This window comes from Microcaecilia unicolor, chromosome 9 (assembly GCF_901765095.1).
Source record: "Microcaecilia unicolor chromosome 9, aMicUni1.1, whole genome shotgun sequence".
Classification (NCBI taxonomy): Eukaryota; Metazoa; Chordata; class Amphibia; order Gymnophiona; family Siphonopidae; genus Microcaecilia; species Microcaecilia unicolor.
The window spans coordinates 223,511,936-223,529,061 of NC_044039.1; the positions used below are offsets into that span (position 1 = coordinate 223,511,936).

General features: G+C 42.4%; 1 protein-coding gene and 1 long non-coding RNA gene across 2 annotated transcripts in view; one reads left to right on the top strand and one right to left on the bottom strand.

Moving 5' to 3' along the window:
* The window catches only part of LOC115477950 (steroid hormone receptor ERR2-like), a 55,700-nt gene extending 48,306 nt beyond the window's left edge, over window positions 1–7,394 (bottom strand). Inside the window, 1 exon segment of the mRNA XM_030215104.1 lies at window positions 7,277–7,394. Within this exon segment, the coding sequence (XP_030070964.1) occupies window positions 7,277–7,394 (118 nt within the window).
* Window positions 2,292–15,470, top strand: LOC115477951. The gene is made up of 3 exons (XR_003943405.1): window positions 2,292–2,373; window positions 14,749–14,752; window positions 15,458–15,470. It is a non-coding gene; the product is annotated as an uncharacterized LOC115477951 (long non-coding RNA).
* The last annotated feature ends 1,656 nt before the right edge of the window (window positions 15,471–17,126 follow it).

A 17,126-nucleotide genomic window follows, 5' to 3' on the forward strand; every position in this document is an offset into this window, starting at 1 on the left:
AAACTGAATGTGCTGGTTTGCGCCAAATGAAGGAATAAATATCGGATGATCAAGGAGCTACAGGAGCAGATTAAATTGGAAATAGATGAATTTTTTGCATTGAATGACAAAGGTAAACTCTCCCCAGTAGTAAAGCTTAAAAGCAATGCTTCAAGGGAAGCTTAAGACTGTTAGCTTCTTAAAGGAAAAAAAGAGAGGGAAAAGAAAAAAGATAATATTACATGAGAAGGGTACTGGGTCAAGGGCAATATTACAACGGAGAAAAAGCGTCAAGAGCTTAAAGAGGAAGAACTAGAAGAGAGATTTTCAGACGACTTGTTTAAAAGAATGCTTTTTTTGAACAAGGAAATAAAGCTAGTTATTGGATGGCTTGAAACTGGAAAATTTTGAAGGGATGCAATATTTTATGAGTTAAGGATGACACTGGGAAAACCCTTCTGAAGGCAGCAGATCTCAGAGAACGGTTCTGGGAATATTATGCCAAGCTATACACTCCAGGACATGATCCCTCAAGTAGGGCAGATAGAACACTATTTTGAGGATCTTCAGCTCCCCAGATTAGAAAATGAAAGGTTCAAACCCCCAATCTTCCAAATAGAACTGACAGAGGCTGTTGGAGGCCTCAAAGTCCCTGGGTTAGATGAGTTTTCTAATACATTTTACAAGCTCTTCCAGAATAAGCTTGTAGGATGGTTAACTGAGGTCTACAATGCCCTAGAACACGAGGATATACTGCCCAGATCTTGGAGATTGGCAGGGGTAGCATTTGATATGTTTTTGTGTTTATTAAATTCTTGATATACCGCCTTTCTGTGATATAACCAAAGTGGTTTACATATTACATGCAGGTACTTTCTCCTCTTTCAATACAGGTATTGTAGGAGGGGAAAGACCTTGAACAATGTAGGTTGTATTGCCCCATTTCATTGATAAATGAGAAAGTGAAATTACTAAGTAAAATTTTAGCCAATAGACTAATGCATTAAATGCTACACTTAATCCACCTAGACTAATCATGCTGTATCATAGGGCGGTAGGTAAGATTCTTAACTTGATCTGGGAAGCCCGGTGCATAGGGGAGCCTATGGTTTTAATAGCAGTTGATGCGAAGAAGGCACTGAACTGAATTCAATTGCTCTATGTTTCCTGTCTTAAAGAGGGCACGATCAGCAGAGAAATGGCTGAAGTGGGTACATTTATTATATAAGGATCCACTCTCATGCATAAAGATTCATGGGAGTTACATCAGTCCTTTTGAGTAAAACGGGGACATGGCAGGGTCTAGTAATGGAGTCTTTGGTGGCTTGGATTAGAGCTAATACTCAAGTTAGAGGTCTGGATGTAGGAGAAGGTTCATATAAAATGTTAATGTTTGCTGATGATATACAATAGCAAATCCAGAGAAATCTTTGTCTTCCCTTTTTTGGGAATTGGAACTCTATGGCCCTTTTCAGGATTTAAGATTAGTATGAGTAAAACTGAGCTCTTAAATGCATCTATGGGGGGATTTGGGTAGGGAAAGAGATTTCTCATGAGCTAGAGAGATGGCTGGGCTTAATAAGGTCCTATAGCCATACTGGCTCACTTCTTTAGGACTCTTGCATGTAAGGGTTTTTATCTATATTTGGAAAAAGAACCTTCCCCTCCCCCGAGTAAAATGGCCTGTAAATATCAAAGTACAAACCAGGGAGGTATGGGGGTATCCCGCATTAAGAACTATTATTTGGCAGCTCAGTTAAGAGCGCTACGTGAATGGAATAAATCCGGGGAGAAAGAGTGGGTGGCTATCGAACAAAGAGCGGTGTATCCAACCTTCTTTATTGCCCCCATGGCTGTGGCAGGTTAAAAGGATGTGGGAATATCTGGCCCCACACTCGCTGCCTCTTTCCTGCTGGGATGTGAGGCGGGGGTTCCTTGGTCTCGGTGGTTGTGCCTCAGCCTTTTTTTTTATCATGCAGAATGCTCTCTATAACTTCTACTAAAGACATCTTTCTTCTGTTCGTCTCATTTTCTTGAACACATCTTTAAAAAATTTATGTTTCTCACAGGATAGATCACAAGCAAACCAGCTTGTTCTAGAAAGAAATGAACAGAAAAACAGGAAAGTAACCTCTACACACATACCCAACATCAGAAGAGCAAAGTTGGCTGAAAAGAAGGGACAACCAAAGGATATCACCAAAGATCAAGTTGACCCAACTTGACTGGGTTTCAGCAAAATGCCTAAGACAGAGGTCACAAGATTTTCTGAAGATGTGTAGAAGCACAAGCTACACAACCGTGTCCTTGGTCTTTGCTTGAGCAGCGGCATGATGCTTCCCAAAGTGAAATTACGACCACTGCACATGTGCTCTTGGGTATAAAAAGTCCATTGTGTCATCACAATTTAAAACCAAATCAGCCCTTGTTGCAATGTTAAATCTATGCATTCTTTTTTTTCCTCCAAGGAATCCTTTGCATCGCAAGTCTAGGGGCTTAATTCTGTTTGGCAGTGTGGGGTCAACTTCATAATAAAGATCTTTGCTTACAGAAAGAAGTTAACCAAAGAAATCTGAACCTTGAAAATTGTACAATAAAGCAAGGAAAGGAATAAAAAAAATAATAACCTTGACAAGTTCACAATTTAAGGGCGGTTCCAATACACTAACCAAAAGAAATCAGTGCAGGAAGTGCTGGAACTTGAAGCGATGTTGTTCTGCCCCCCCCTCCCCCCCCCCCCCCCCATTTTCATGGAGGCAGGTGATAGGATAAGATTACAAAGCCACATAATCCTGTAGTTCCCTGTAATAGGCTCTTTCAGAGCACATGTCCCAGATCCCTGAGTCTTATGGGACTTTCTCTATCAGTTTGCCTTGTTCTCTACGCTTGATGGGCAAGTTGCCCCACTCTTCTCTCTCCATCGGATCTAGAGAGTTAGTCTGCGGCACATCTCCTCTGAATTGAAACAGCCTGTGCTGTATTCTGTTGTATGATCTTTTCAAGCTACTGTGACTCTTGTATGGAGAAAGAGCTGATTGAGAACAGACTCATAAGTACATAAGTATTGCATACTGGGACAGACCAAAGGTCCATCAAGCCCAGCATCCTGTTTCCAACAGTGGCCAATCCAGGTCACAAGTACCTGGCAAGATCCCAAAACAGTAAAATACATTTTATGCAGTGGAGTTTCCCCCAAGTCCATTTTAATAATGGTCTATGGATTTTTCCTTTAGGAAAACATCCAAACCTTTTTTAAACCCTGCTAAACTAACCGCTTTTACTACATCCTCTGGCAACCCAATTCCAGAGTTTAATTACATGTTGAGTGAAGAAATATTTTCTCTGATTCATTTTAAATTTACTACTTTGTAGCTTCATTGCGTGCCCCCCTAGTCCTAATATTTTTGGAAACAGTAAACAAGTGATTCCCGTTTCATTCCACTCAATATTTATAGACCTCTGTCATATCTCCCCAAGCTGAAGAGCCTTTCCTCATAGAGAAGTCGTCCCATCCCCTTTATCATTTTCGACACCCTTCTCTGTACCTTTTCTAATTCCACTATATCTTTTTTGAGATGCGGTGTCCAGAATTGCATAAAATCTCTCTCCTACGCCAGGGGACTTACTCTACACTCTCCCACAGCCATTTCATCTATATTACAAGGTTTCTCCTGTGACTTTGCCAGCAACTTCTTCACCTTCCTCTGTCTGGTCAGCTTTCTCCCGACCAATTCCAGATTCTCTTACCATTATTCTTGCTTCTATACCCATGACCTCTTTTTCTTCTCCCTTCTTCCTGTTTGCATGTCTCTCACCAAAGACTACTTCCTGTCATTCTCTCAATAGTGAACATCGGTCTTTTCTAAGGTGCCGTTCCTCCATCACAGGAAGAACTGTTCCATGTTTCCATTTTAAAGAAACCTTCTCTTGATCCTACCCAACCATCTATCAACTAGTCTCCAACTTATGTTACCTCTCTAAATTAGTGGTGAAAATCATTTCTCCCAAGTTGAACTCTCTCTTACATTTTACCCCTGCCAAGCGGGGTTCTGGCAATTTCACAGCACTGAATTAGTCATCACTTCTCTTATTGGTGAACTCCACGCTACCCTGTATTGAGGTAACATCACACTAATTGTTTCATTAGATCTTTCAGTGACCTTTGAACTCATTGATCATTCAACACCTGTGACCTGACTGAAATCAGGATGCTGGATCTGTGCTTAGTTGGTTCAGTTCTTTTTTTGCATAAACACAATCTTGCTGCAACTTATGCTACTAAATTCTCCTCATGTTCCTCTCTTAAATCAGACGTACCTCAAGGATCTATATTATTGCCGTTACTTCTCAATATTTTCTTAAGCTCCTTAGCCACCCTTCTTCAGTCTTCAATGTTAATTATTACCGTTATGCTGATGACATTCTACTCATTTATCCTGCTTCCCCAGTCAATACTGACCTCTGCCCACTGCAATCGTTCTAGGCGCTCTGGCTAGTTGGCTTTCACAACATAAACTGGTGCTTAATCCTCAAAACATTGTCACAAGTTGGATTACTGGTCATCTACTGAAGCCCTCCTTGACCCCAGTTTTGTTTAATATTTCAATTAGTCCTGTCCTGTACTTTCACTACTTTAGAATTCTCCTGGTGGAATCCTTGTCTTTGCAACAGCAATTTCAGCCATTGTCAAAACTGGGTTAGCTGTTCTCCGTTAATTAGGTTACCTTAGCAGTTATCTTGATCCTACAAACCTCCCGACACTTATACATGGCCTTTTGATATCACGACTCGATTACTGCAATGCAGCCTATGCTGGCATTGCTGGGCAACTACTTTCATGCCCCCAGAGAATTTACATAATACATCCACTAAATGTAATCCTTTGTGAATCTAAAAAATTTGGCCATATTACCCTCCTGTTTATTCGTCTACATTGGTTCCCCATACCATTCCGAATTCAGTTCGAGATTTTATGTTTGATACACCCTATTCAAGTATGTTGTGACCTTACCTTATTCGACTCTCTTTGTAACTCTCAACAACGAACATGTAAACCACACTGAATCTCCTGAGGGCTTAACCTGGTTCAATACTTCCGCAAGAAACCTCTACAGACTCTCGCTGTCTCTATCAAACTGTTAACCCCACTTGATACCTTGTAACTGTCCCCATTGTTCCATGTAAGCCACATTGAACCTACCAACAGGTGGGAAAATGCGAGATACAAATGCAATAAATAAATACACAAGGCTTACTATTTAAGTACACGCAATTCCTTATACGGCCTCTAGGATCTCTCGACTCGCACCGCCTTGTAGTACCAGGTCCTAAACAAGCCCACTATGAAACTACAAGACAATCTGCCTTTTATTTTTTAGCCCTGACGCTTTGGAATAGTTTACCCCACCCCTGGGTGCTGAGGCATCTTTTCATAAATTTAAGAGCGTATTAAAGACCTATTTTTTTTTCCAGCAAGCTTCTGGGTCTCATCTCCCCCTATGTTCCCGCCCGTAACCTCCGCTCACAGGACAAAGCCCTTCTCTCAGTATCCTTCTCCACCACTGCCAACTCCAGGCTCCGCTCATTCTGCCTTGCCTCACCCTATGCCTGGAACAATCTTCCTCAACCCCTACGCCAAGCCCCCTCCCTACCCATCTTCAAATCTCTGCTTAAAACTCACCAATGCTGCCTTCGGCGCCTAACCGCTCAAGATATATAGAATGCCCCAAATCTATCCACCCTATCAGACTAACTGTTCACTCGTCCTCTAGATTGTACACTTGTCTTTAGATTGTTCTCTTGTCTTTTAGATTGTTCGCTCTTTGAGCAGGGACTGTCCTTCTGTGTTTAAATTGTACAGCGCTGCGTAACCCTAGTAGCGCTTTAGAAATGTTAGTTAGTAGTAGTAGTAGTAGCTACCGAGCTAGATGCAAGACCAGCTACTGTGGCTTTAATTATGCATGACTGTGCTTACTTCTTTGTGTTCTTTTCCTTTTGAATTGGAGTTCCTTTCCTTTTATTTATATTTTATTGTTCACCACTCTGACCTAATCATATAGAGCGGTAGATCAGATACAATAAGTATCTTTTCACAGTACATTTCTTCCATTATGCCCATTACTCTACCTCTACTTTTTGTGTCAAATTTCATACTATATCAGGGGGGTACCAACCAAGAGAAATTCTAAGTCTCACACTATACCAGGTATCTGATGGGGCCCCCACCCAGAGAAATAGAAGTCTTACACTACATTGTAAACCACTCTGATATGAATTTGAAGGACTGGCCTAATGGTCAATGCAGCGGGCTTTAATCCTGGTGAACTGGGTTCAATTCCCACTGCAGCTCCTTGTGACTCTGGGCAAGTCACTTAACCCTCCATTGCCCCTGGTAGAAAATAAGTACCTGAATATATGTAAACTGCTTTGAATGTAGTTGCAAAAACCTCAGAAAGGTGGTATATCAAGTCCCAGTTCCCTTTCCCTATTGGAGATTCTACATGGAATGTTGAAACTATTTTTTAGATTCTACATGGAATGTTGCTACTATTTGAGATTCTGTTGCTACTATTTAAGGTTCTACATGGAATGTTGCTACTATTGGAGATTCTAGATGGAATGTTGAAACTATTTGTAGATTCTACATGGAATGATGCTATTGCACTAGCAACATTTCATGTAGAAGCCTGCCCTTGCAGATCAGCAACGCGGCTGCGCAGGCTTCTGTTTCTGTGAGTCTGACGTCCTGCACGTACGTGCAGGACGTCAGACTCACAGAAACAGAAGCCTGCGCGGCCGCATTGCTGATCTGCAAGGGCAGGCTTCTACATGGATTGTTGCTAGTGGAGGAGTAGCCTAGTGGTTAGTGCAGCAGACTCTGATCCTGGTGAATTGGTTTCAATTCCCACTGCAGCTCCTTGTGACTCTGGGCAAGTCACTTAACTCTCCATTGCCCCAGGTACAAAAACTTAGATTGTGAGCCCTCTAGGAACAGAAAGAGTACCTGCATGTAATGTGGTGCATACGTCTAATAGCGCTATAGAAATGAGTAGTAGCAACAGTAGAACAAAGAAACCTAAATAAACGAGAGGGACCCACCCTCGACATATGTCACCTCGCACTACATTTGCTACCAGAAAAGCTCTACACCAGACAAATGGTAGATCTCACACTATACCCAGGTATCGGATGTGATTCCCACCCCCAGGAAAATGGCAAATCTGATAGAACACCAGGTTGTGGAGGGTTTGCTGACCCCAGGAATCTGAGAAATGGTAACACTCACGCTGGACTCTACCTTGGATGGTTCTCTTGAAGAATGCTTTGCAAGCCTCACAGGAGGCAACACCGTAGTGGTATCCGGACGCAATATCCCCACATACCAAGCAGAGTCGCTTAGGAATGGCATTTAGCATATAGTCACACTTTGTTGGGGAATCTTCCATGATAGCGCTACCACAGTCCCCATAGCGCTTGTGACAGGAGCCCACACCAAGCCCCATACTTGTGAACATGGGAGGTGAATCCAAGCCTCCTAGGGCAAGTCCATAGCCCCCACTGGCATCTGAGGAACCACTGGGGCTGTGGTGGCTGGCTGTCTCGATAACTGAGGAAGGACTCGATGGCTCTGTCTTGATGAAGGATCCACAGCGGGAGGACAAGCGCCGGTCATCTGTAGACACTCTGCTTAATAGCCTAGAGAGGGGAAGAAGAGACCAGATGAGGCTTCATTACATCAACATGACGGAAAAGATACATAGCTTGTAGATTTTATAATTACTCACTTACAACTTCATGCTTCACAACCCAAACCAGCACCTCCTACCTCAGAATTCCAGCCATGCCAATCCTCATGAGACTTTGTGGACAGCAGAGAGATCTGTGTCCTGGGTATTGAATCTTAGGGGGGGAGCAAAGAGGTCTGTGTCCTGGGTATTGAATCTTAGTGGGGGGGAGCAAAGAGATCTGTGTCCTGGGTATTGAATCTTAGTGGGGGGGGGAGCAAAGAGATCTGTGTCCTGGGTATTGAATCTTAGTGGGGGGGGGGGGGGGAGCAAAGAGATCTGTGTTCTGGGTATTGAATCTTAGGGGGGGAACAAAGAGATCTGTGTCCTGGGTATTGAATCTTAGTGGGGGGGGGGGCCCAAAGAGATCTGTGTCCTGGGTATTGAATCTTAGTGGGGGGGAAGCAAAGAGATCTGTGTCCTGAGTATTGAATCTGTGCATGTGTGTGTCTGTGTGTCTGTGTGGGGGGGGGGGGGGGGGGAATCAGAGAGATCTGTGTCCTGGGTATTGAATGTGGGGGGGGGGGGGGCAGCAAAGCAGAGATCTCTCTGTTCCAGAAAGGACAGGGTATCTATCATGTTCTTGCGTTCAGTGTCTGTCTTTTCTCTATATGTCCTTGGACAGTTCACACTAATTATCACAGGCCTATTAATCTGATGCATAAACAGCTGGTCACACAATCAAAAGCATATTCTGAATTCCATTTACTGCTCATTAATGCAAACTCTGAGCACAGAGGGATTCTCAGAGTGGCACAGGGAAGTGGGAGACCCCAAGCAATCATTTCCCATCCTTCCCTCTAAGACACCCCTTCCTCTGCCCTCACTAAACCACTCCCTTAACCCTCCTAAGTACCTGTATATAATATACAAACCGCTTTGATTGTAACCAAGGAAAGACAGGGTATCAAATCCCATCCCCTCCCCTTCCTCTGCCCTCATTTAACCTGTGTAGAGTGGCAGTAAAAACATAAGAAAAGCTATATTGGGACAGACCGAAGGTCCATCAATCCCAGCTTCCTGTTTCCAACAGTGGCCAATCCAGGTCACAAGGACCTGGCAGAAACCCAAATTTAGTTAGAATCCAAAGCTCCTTACTGGGCAGACTAGATGGGTCATTTTGCACTTTAACCTCCAATACCTACTAGAGGGGAGAGGGGGTGGGGGGACCAGGGAAGAGCCCTGGAGCACATACAAAGAGACTAGGAGAGGGGAATCCTATGAAACACTGACTGGGAGAGGAAAAGGAAGATAGACATAAAGCATTCACAAAGAGGGTAAGTACAAGCACACTCACAGGTAGAGAAAGGACAGTCCTAATATATTGACAGGGACAAAGAGAGAGAAAACCTGTAACACCTGATGTCCCATCATGGCCGAGACACAGCTCCTTATCTTTCCTCCAAAATCCACTTCCCCTCTTCTCTGTTTCTCTCCTCCTTACAGTTCCTTTGCCCCATAACCTCAGGATCATCCTTGATACCTGTCTGCTTCTCTACATACATCCAAAATATACACTGCTAAAGTGTGTCAGTTCTTCCTTTTTAAATGACTCTGTTCCTCTCTGAATATGCTACCAAAATTCTCATCCACTCATTACATCCCCCTTAAACTACTGCAACTCTCTCCTTCAGGGTTTCCTGCAAAACCATCTATTCATCCTGCAACTGCACAATGTATCTGCCTTTCGTGTCACTATAATAAGAAATGATCATCACTAATCAAATTTTTAAGCAATCAATTATACAGGTGATAGCTTAACCCGACCTCAGTGGTAACTTGTATCATATGAGCTTCTTCTACTCATGGATCACCCCATCTTCATACTTTACAAACTTTTATGTCTTCCAATATGTTCACAACCTTTTAACAAGGTACCTGCACTTATCTTAATAAAAGCAGTTCCAACACCGCAAGCAGAACCCTCGGCCGACATGGACCACGTTTCGCTAACGCTGCTTCATAAGCTGGTCCTTCATTGCTGCAACAAAATAAAACTTGTGAGAATCAAACATTCCTCCACATACTTTCCATCACAAGCTATCGACCTCTTATCTGTAAACTCAGTAAGAGCGGTACCTGTATGGACGATGTGTTCTCCTCTTCTAAATGCATTCAATATGGCACCCCAAACTACACCCATGCCTGTATCCTATCACATGACTTGACAGACCAATCAGCTGTATCTTCAAATTAAAGAGGACCAATCCAACTCGTTGTTTAGTCCCCCTGGGGATAACGTATTTAGCACAAAAGTCCAACGTTGTTCTTTGTAATTAAGATGTGCTTCCAAACACCACCCTCCGCACCCATATCCACCGTATGTATCACCCGCCAACGTAAGTTCTCCTCTGCATGCTGTTCAATGCAGTGGGTGACCAGTTGGAGCTGACATAACGCCATTCTGAATTCTAGATTTGTGCTGTTAATCTAACTTTAATAACTCGAGTCAAATGACCCACATATATTAAATTACATGGGCATCTGATTGTATAAATTGCGTTCTTAGTATCGCATGACGTATTAGCTCAAGCTATTGTCAAATGTCTATTCTGACCTGCCTCCCACTGACTACCTTCAACGGTGGAAGTAGACCATTGACAATGACCACAGCCTTTGTGTTCCAAAAGTGGCTCATTCTGTTGTCTATAATCCAACCGCTTCTAAGTTAACATTCCTCTCACTGTCTTGCCCATTGGTAAGCTATGACTGGGCATTCAAGAAAACATTCACGTATGTTACTATCTCCCAATAGTAATGGTATATGGGATCACTGCTGTTATATATGACTAGTATATTGTAGCAAGAGATCTCTCTGGGCAAACATAGCCCTCAAATACGCCTTTCAGATCACCTTATGGGGATAACCACGATCTAAAAATCTATACTATAATGCATACACCTGTCTCTCAAACTCCCCTTGTTCCAAACAAATATGCTGAACGCGCAAAAATTGACTCACTGGTAGACTTATTTTTAGATTATAGGTATGAAAACTGAAAAAATGTAAACAAACGTATTGTGGGACATGGGTTTCCTGTACAATGTGGTTTGAATCATACTGCCTTCTCGATATCAATATTATAGATTATAGACAACAGAATGAGCCACTTTTGGAACACAAAGGTTGTGGTCATTGTCAATGGTCTTCTTCCACCGTTGAAGGTAGTCAGTGGGAGGCAGGTCAGAATAGACGTTTGATAATAGCTTGAGCTAATACGTCATGCGATACTAAGAACGCAATTTATACAATCAGATGCCCATGTAATTTAATATATGTGGGTCGTTTGACTCGAGTTATTAAAGTTAGACTAAACAGCACAAATCTAGAATTCAGAATGGCGTTATGTCAGCCCCACTGGTCACCCACTACATTGAACAGCATGCGGCAAAGGACTTACATTGGCGGGTGATATATACGGTGGATATGGGTTTGGAGGGCGGTGATTTGAAAGCACATCTTAGTTACAAAGAACAACGTTGGACTTTTGTGCTAAATACGTTATCCCCAGGGGGACTAAACAACGAGTTGGATTGGTCCTCTTTAATTTGAAGATACAGCTGATTGGTCCGTCGAGTCATGTGATAGGATACAGGCATGGGTGTAGTTTGGGGTGCCATATTGGATGCATTTAGAAGAGGAGAACACATCGTCCATACAGGTACCACTCATACTGAGTTTACAGATAAGAGGTTGATAGCTTGTGATGGAAAGTATGTGGAGGAATATTTGATTCTCACAAGTTTTATTTTGTTGCAGCAATGAAGGACCAGCTTATGAAGCAGCGTTAGCGAAACGTGGTCCATGTTGGCCAAGGATTCTACTTGACGTGTTAGAACTGCTTTTATTAAGATAAGTGCAGGTACCTTTTTAGAAAGTAATGAATATAATGAAAGATATAAAAGTTTGTAAAGTATTTAAAATTTAGTTAAATTCTGACCTATGAAGATGCGGGTGAGCCATGATTAGAAGAAGCTCATATGAAACAGTTTAACCCGACCTCAGTGGTAATTCATCACCTTTATATTAGGTTGTTTAAAAATTTTGATCAGCGCTGAGCAATTGTTGTTATACTTTATGAGAGCTCCCGCTGTAGAAGTGACCTTTTAAATTTTGATTCTGTGTCACTATGACTTAAGAACATAAGAGTAGCCATACTGGGTCAGACCAATGGTCCATCTAGGCCAGTATCCTGATTCCAACAGTGGCCAATCCAGGTCACAAGTATCTGGAGAAACCCAAATAGTAGCAACATTCCATGCTACCAATCCCGGAGCAAGCAGTGGCTTCCCCATGTCCATCGCAATAACAAACTATGAACTTTTCCTCCAAGAACATATCCAAACCTTTTTTAATCACAAAAATGAGGATAGATCCACCATAATAGTATGAACCCATCAATTGTTTGGTTCAGTTCAAATGTTTTTTAAACCCAGATACGCTAACTGCTTTTACAACATCCTCTGGCATGACGTTCTAGAGCTTAACTATTCTTTGAGTGAAAAAATATTTCCTCCTATTTGTTTTAAAAGTAACATAGTAAATGACGGCAGATAAAGACCTGCACAGTCCATCCAGTCTGTCCAACAGGATAAACTCATACTTTATACTGATTTGCTCCCGCCACTTTCAGGACACAGACCGTACAAGTCTGCCCTTCACTTGCCTTGTCGTCCAATCATTGAAGTTGTCATTGAAGACCCTACTCCAGCCCATCCAAATCTGCCCAGCCAGGATAAGGGCACAGACCGTAGAAGTCTGCCCAGCACTGGCTTTGCTTCTCAATTACTGGTGTTGACATCTAATTACTGCTAAGCTTGCTTGGTTTCATTTGTGAAAGGTCTCCAGGATTGGGACGTGAGGGTCCCTAATCCTATGATGAAAGGAGATTCAAGGGATGTGAAGTGACAGATCCCAGGGCTGTGAAGAAATAGTACAGGGGCTGTTCTAAGTGCACAAGGCTGAGAGATAGTCTGTAGGTTTACCGCAGATCTGTCCATTCCATCAACACAATTCAGGCTTGGAAATGTATTTAGTGGAATATTAGACGAGAGGAAGTGCCATGCTGAGCAAACCATGCTCCACAAGCCCAGCATCGGGTCTCCCACACCGATTAATCTGGGTCGCTTGGAAGTATCTGGTACTTCCACATTCCAACTTTAAGACCTCTAAGGTCCTCTCAAGGAGATCACTGTCTCCTCATCAAACGATGTGATACCCGCCAGCGAGCCTTCTCAGGAGTAGACCCATGCTCTAGAATTTACTCCCAGAGGGGCTACGTATAACTTGAGACAACCTCTACTTCAGCAAGCAGGTGAAAGCCTAGCTCTTCTCCCAAACCTTTAATAGGGTGACTGTACACTCATTCTGCACATGGACTAGCTTGCTACACACACTGTAACTTGGATCAATTTCTTATCTCTTGCTTAACTTGCCTTGAATTTAACTAACCATCAAATTATCCCAACTGACTCTGTACCACACATCTTGGTCCCTCAGCTATATGGTAAGCTGTATTGTATTGTAGAAATTCTTTAGTATCATATCTGTGTTAGTTGAATGTTCTAATGCTGCTTATTAGGTGTATCATTAGTATTATGCTAACATTGTATTATATCTCTGGTATTTGAATTCCAGTGCAGTTAAATGTCTATATTTTTTATATTGTTTCACGGTAGTTCTATTATTAGGTTTCAATTTACTGTTTTCAAGTTTACCTCATTTATTGTATTTATGTTTATTCTTGGTTATTTTACTATTGTTTTGCTGTTAACAAAATTATAAGTTTTATGTTAAACTGTACCAGCTGTACACCGCCTCGGGTGAATGTCTTCATAAAGGCGGTTAATAAATAAATAAAATATTATGAAGATCCAGTGCATGTTACTTATTCTAGAAATAAAATGTGAGAATTCCCAAGTCTTCCTGACTTATAATTGTTAATAGTCTTCTCCAGAAATAACCCAAACTATTTTAACACTAGTTATAACAATAATAGACTTCAATACAGAAATGAGCCATCGAATATCTTCACTCAGATGAAAACATACACAACAAATTAGGGATCCAAAATAATTTATAATAATAATAATAATAATAAAAATAAATCAATTGATTAAATAAACACAACCCATATTGTCAACTATAAATTAACAGATCCCTTAGTTACTAACAAATCAGATCGATCATTTCTGAAGTAGTGCAAAGTCCTACCTTACATGCCAAAGGTTGTTCTTAAAATAACTGTTTAAGTTTCCTATGAAATTTCAACCGTTTACGTAATGTATTCAGAATCATCAGAGTCCTGCCTCTGAAAACACTTCCAGGAATCCAAAAGGATTCAAGGTCATCATTCCTTATCGGATCGTAATCATCAATCTAGCCATTCAAATTAAAAAGGGCTCATCCCCCTATATCGAAGATCAATAACAAATCGAATCCTGAGGTGGACTGGCTGCCACTGCACTTCTATCACAATTGAAGCCATTACTGCTGACAATTAAGTTAGCCACATTGTTACGGATTCCTTGCAACTTATAAAATAATTTCCGAGACCCTCAATTAAAATCCAGATGCCAGAGCATCACCAGCTGCTTCATGGGAACAATTCTATAAAACTGTGCCTGACTGGTGCAGATTCCATAAAGGCAAAGAGGCCCCTAATTTCCTTTATAACAGGCCGTGACCCCATTATCATGACCACAGAAAACATGTGACCCCCCAGAGGCATGGATCAATGATGTTTCTATTCGCAGCCCACCAAGGTTGCGACTCCAATGGGGTTTTGCAACCCCACTGGGGTCATGACCTACATTTGGGCAATACCAGCTTAACAGGATATGTACACATTGATGTGCTTAGTTTTGCCAGCTATAGAGCTGGTCTCTTAGTCCCTGGCAGTATGTTATGCATATAATCATGTGCCCTGCCCGTGCTCTGTAAACCCACCTGAAGGTGGACACACAGTGGACACAAACGGAGCAGATCAGTACAAATCAATCTTTATTCTAGGGTAAAAACCCAATAATACGCCCAACACAGACCGTGTTTCGCCCAAAGGGGCTGCGTCAGGAGCTCAGCATAGCTGGACAGTGTGATATGCTAGTCATTTCAGGAGAAAAAGGAGTTAAAACAAACCTACGTAGCCTTTCTGTTCTTTTTTTTTTTAATGTTGCCAGTGAAAGACCCTGTTGCAAGCAGGAAGGGTTAGGCAGCTACGGAGAGTTGGCGTCACTGTATAACAAACCCAGGCTGCAACCTGGAATAAGAAGATTAGTTCCACATTGGATTTTGCGGATTGTCTGCCTTGTTGTTTCTTGGTATATACGCAGTGACTGAACAGTGCTTAAGTGGTGTATTGGTAATTACGCAGTTTCCCCCAGATTCTGTATATGGCGCCCAGATTTAACATGCAGAAATTTAACTGTCAATCATGGTGTGTTAACAACCAATTACTGACATTAATTGGCATGTATTAAATAATTGCGCACCCTTCTGGCTGCATGTTATTCTTTAAGGCTTTGCATCTAAGTGTAATAGTGTGTAACTCAAAAGGGGGAGTGGCCACAGGCGTGTCAGGGGCGTTCCAAACATTTGCATGTGTAGTTTCTAGAATATGGTCTCGGTTTCAGCAGGTGTAAGTCTGGCATCTTAGGTTAGGGCAGGAATTGGCGCTAATTGCATTTCTATAAAGGGCTTATTTCCAATTTCTTCCTGGCACCAAATTTTGAGCATCATCATTTACTGAATCCAATATTCTATAAACATTAGAAATCCAAATCCGAAAAATCTGTGACTTCACCAGCAGTGACACCACAATTGAACTTGGGAGGAAAAGACCTCAGTGGAAAACACAAAATACAGCATACCTTACATCGAATCAATCATTGGTCATAAAAACCTCCCTGCAGAGCAGCAGGAAGTGACAGCCAGGAACACTGGGCCATGGCTTAGCAGCCTGATGATCCTGGGTTGCAAAATAAACCCAGATTTTGCTGTCATTTTATGTCCATAACGTAACGTGCAGAGTACACCTGGTGCAGAGCGCAACATTTTTACATAGTAATGAGCTGCTTTCTATGCATTTGCATGTTTTGCATCTCATTACTATGTAACTTGCAATGACTTAAATATCACCTCAGTATGATACAGACATTTAAATACTTGAAAGGTATCTAATATAGAAAGAAATCTCTTCCAGAGAAGGGAAAGTGGTATAACTAGAGGACATGAATTCAGGTTGTGGGGTGGTAGACTCAGGAGTAATGTCAGGAAATTCTTTTTCACGGAGAGGTTGGTGGATGCCTGGAATGAGCTCCTGAGGGTGGTCCTGGAGAAAAACATTGTGGTGGAATTCAAAATGATGTGGGATGAACAAAGAGGATCTCTAATTAGACAATGAACGGTGTAAAAAAAACAAAACTTAAAGGGTTGCATATGTGTTTGCATGTCAAGTGATGCTTAGGTGGCGGCTTTATCAAGTAAGGCCGGAGCTGGGCTGGTTTGTATGGCCCAAGTCCAGCTTAGGATGGGCTGGAGAGAGCTTCGACGGAAACTCCAGTAGTTGGAAGATAAAGACAGAGCCGGGCGGACTTCTATGGTCTATGTCCCAGATCAATATATAATATCACGTTCTTTGTTGATTTAATCTTGAATTGAGATTGAATGTGACTGTTGGGCAGACTGGATGGACCGTTCAGGTCTTTATCTGCCATCACTATGTTACATGGAGGGGCATAATTGAACAAAAACGTCTATCTCCATGGGCGTTTATCTCCAAGAACGGGTCCGTGAAGGGGCGGACCGAACCGTATTTTCGAAAAAAATAGACGTCCATGTTTTATTCGACAATTTGTGAGCTGGGCGTTTTTGTTTTTCAGTGATAATGGAAAATGAAAGCGCCCAGCTCAAAAACGAATAAATCCAAGGCATTTGTTCGTGGGAGGGGCCAGGAGTCGTAGTGCACTGGTCCCCCTCACATGCCAGGACACCAGCCGGGCACCCTAGGGGGCACTTTTACAAAAACAAAAAAAAAGGTAAAAGAGCTCCCAGGTGCATAGCACCCTTCCCTTGGGTGTTGAGCCCCCCAAATCCCCCTCAAAACCCACCGCCCACAAGTCTACACCATTACTATAGCCCTAAGGGGTGAAGGGGGGCACCTACATGTGGGTACAGTGGGTTTGGGGGGGCGGTTTGGAGGGCTCCCATTTACCAGCACAAGTGTAACAGGTGGAGGGGGGATGGGCCTGGGTCCACCTGCCTGAAGTCCACTGCACCCCCTAATAACTGCTCCAGTGACCTGCATACTGCTGCCAGGGAGGTGGGTATGACATTTGAGGGTGAAAATAAAAAGTTGTGAAACG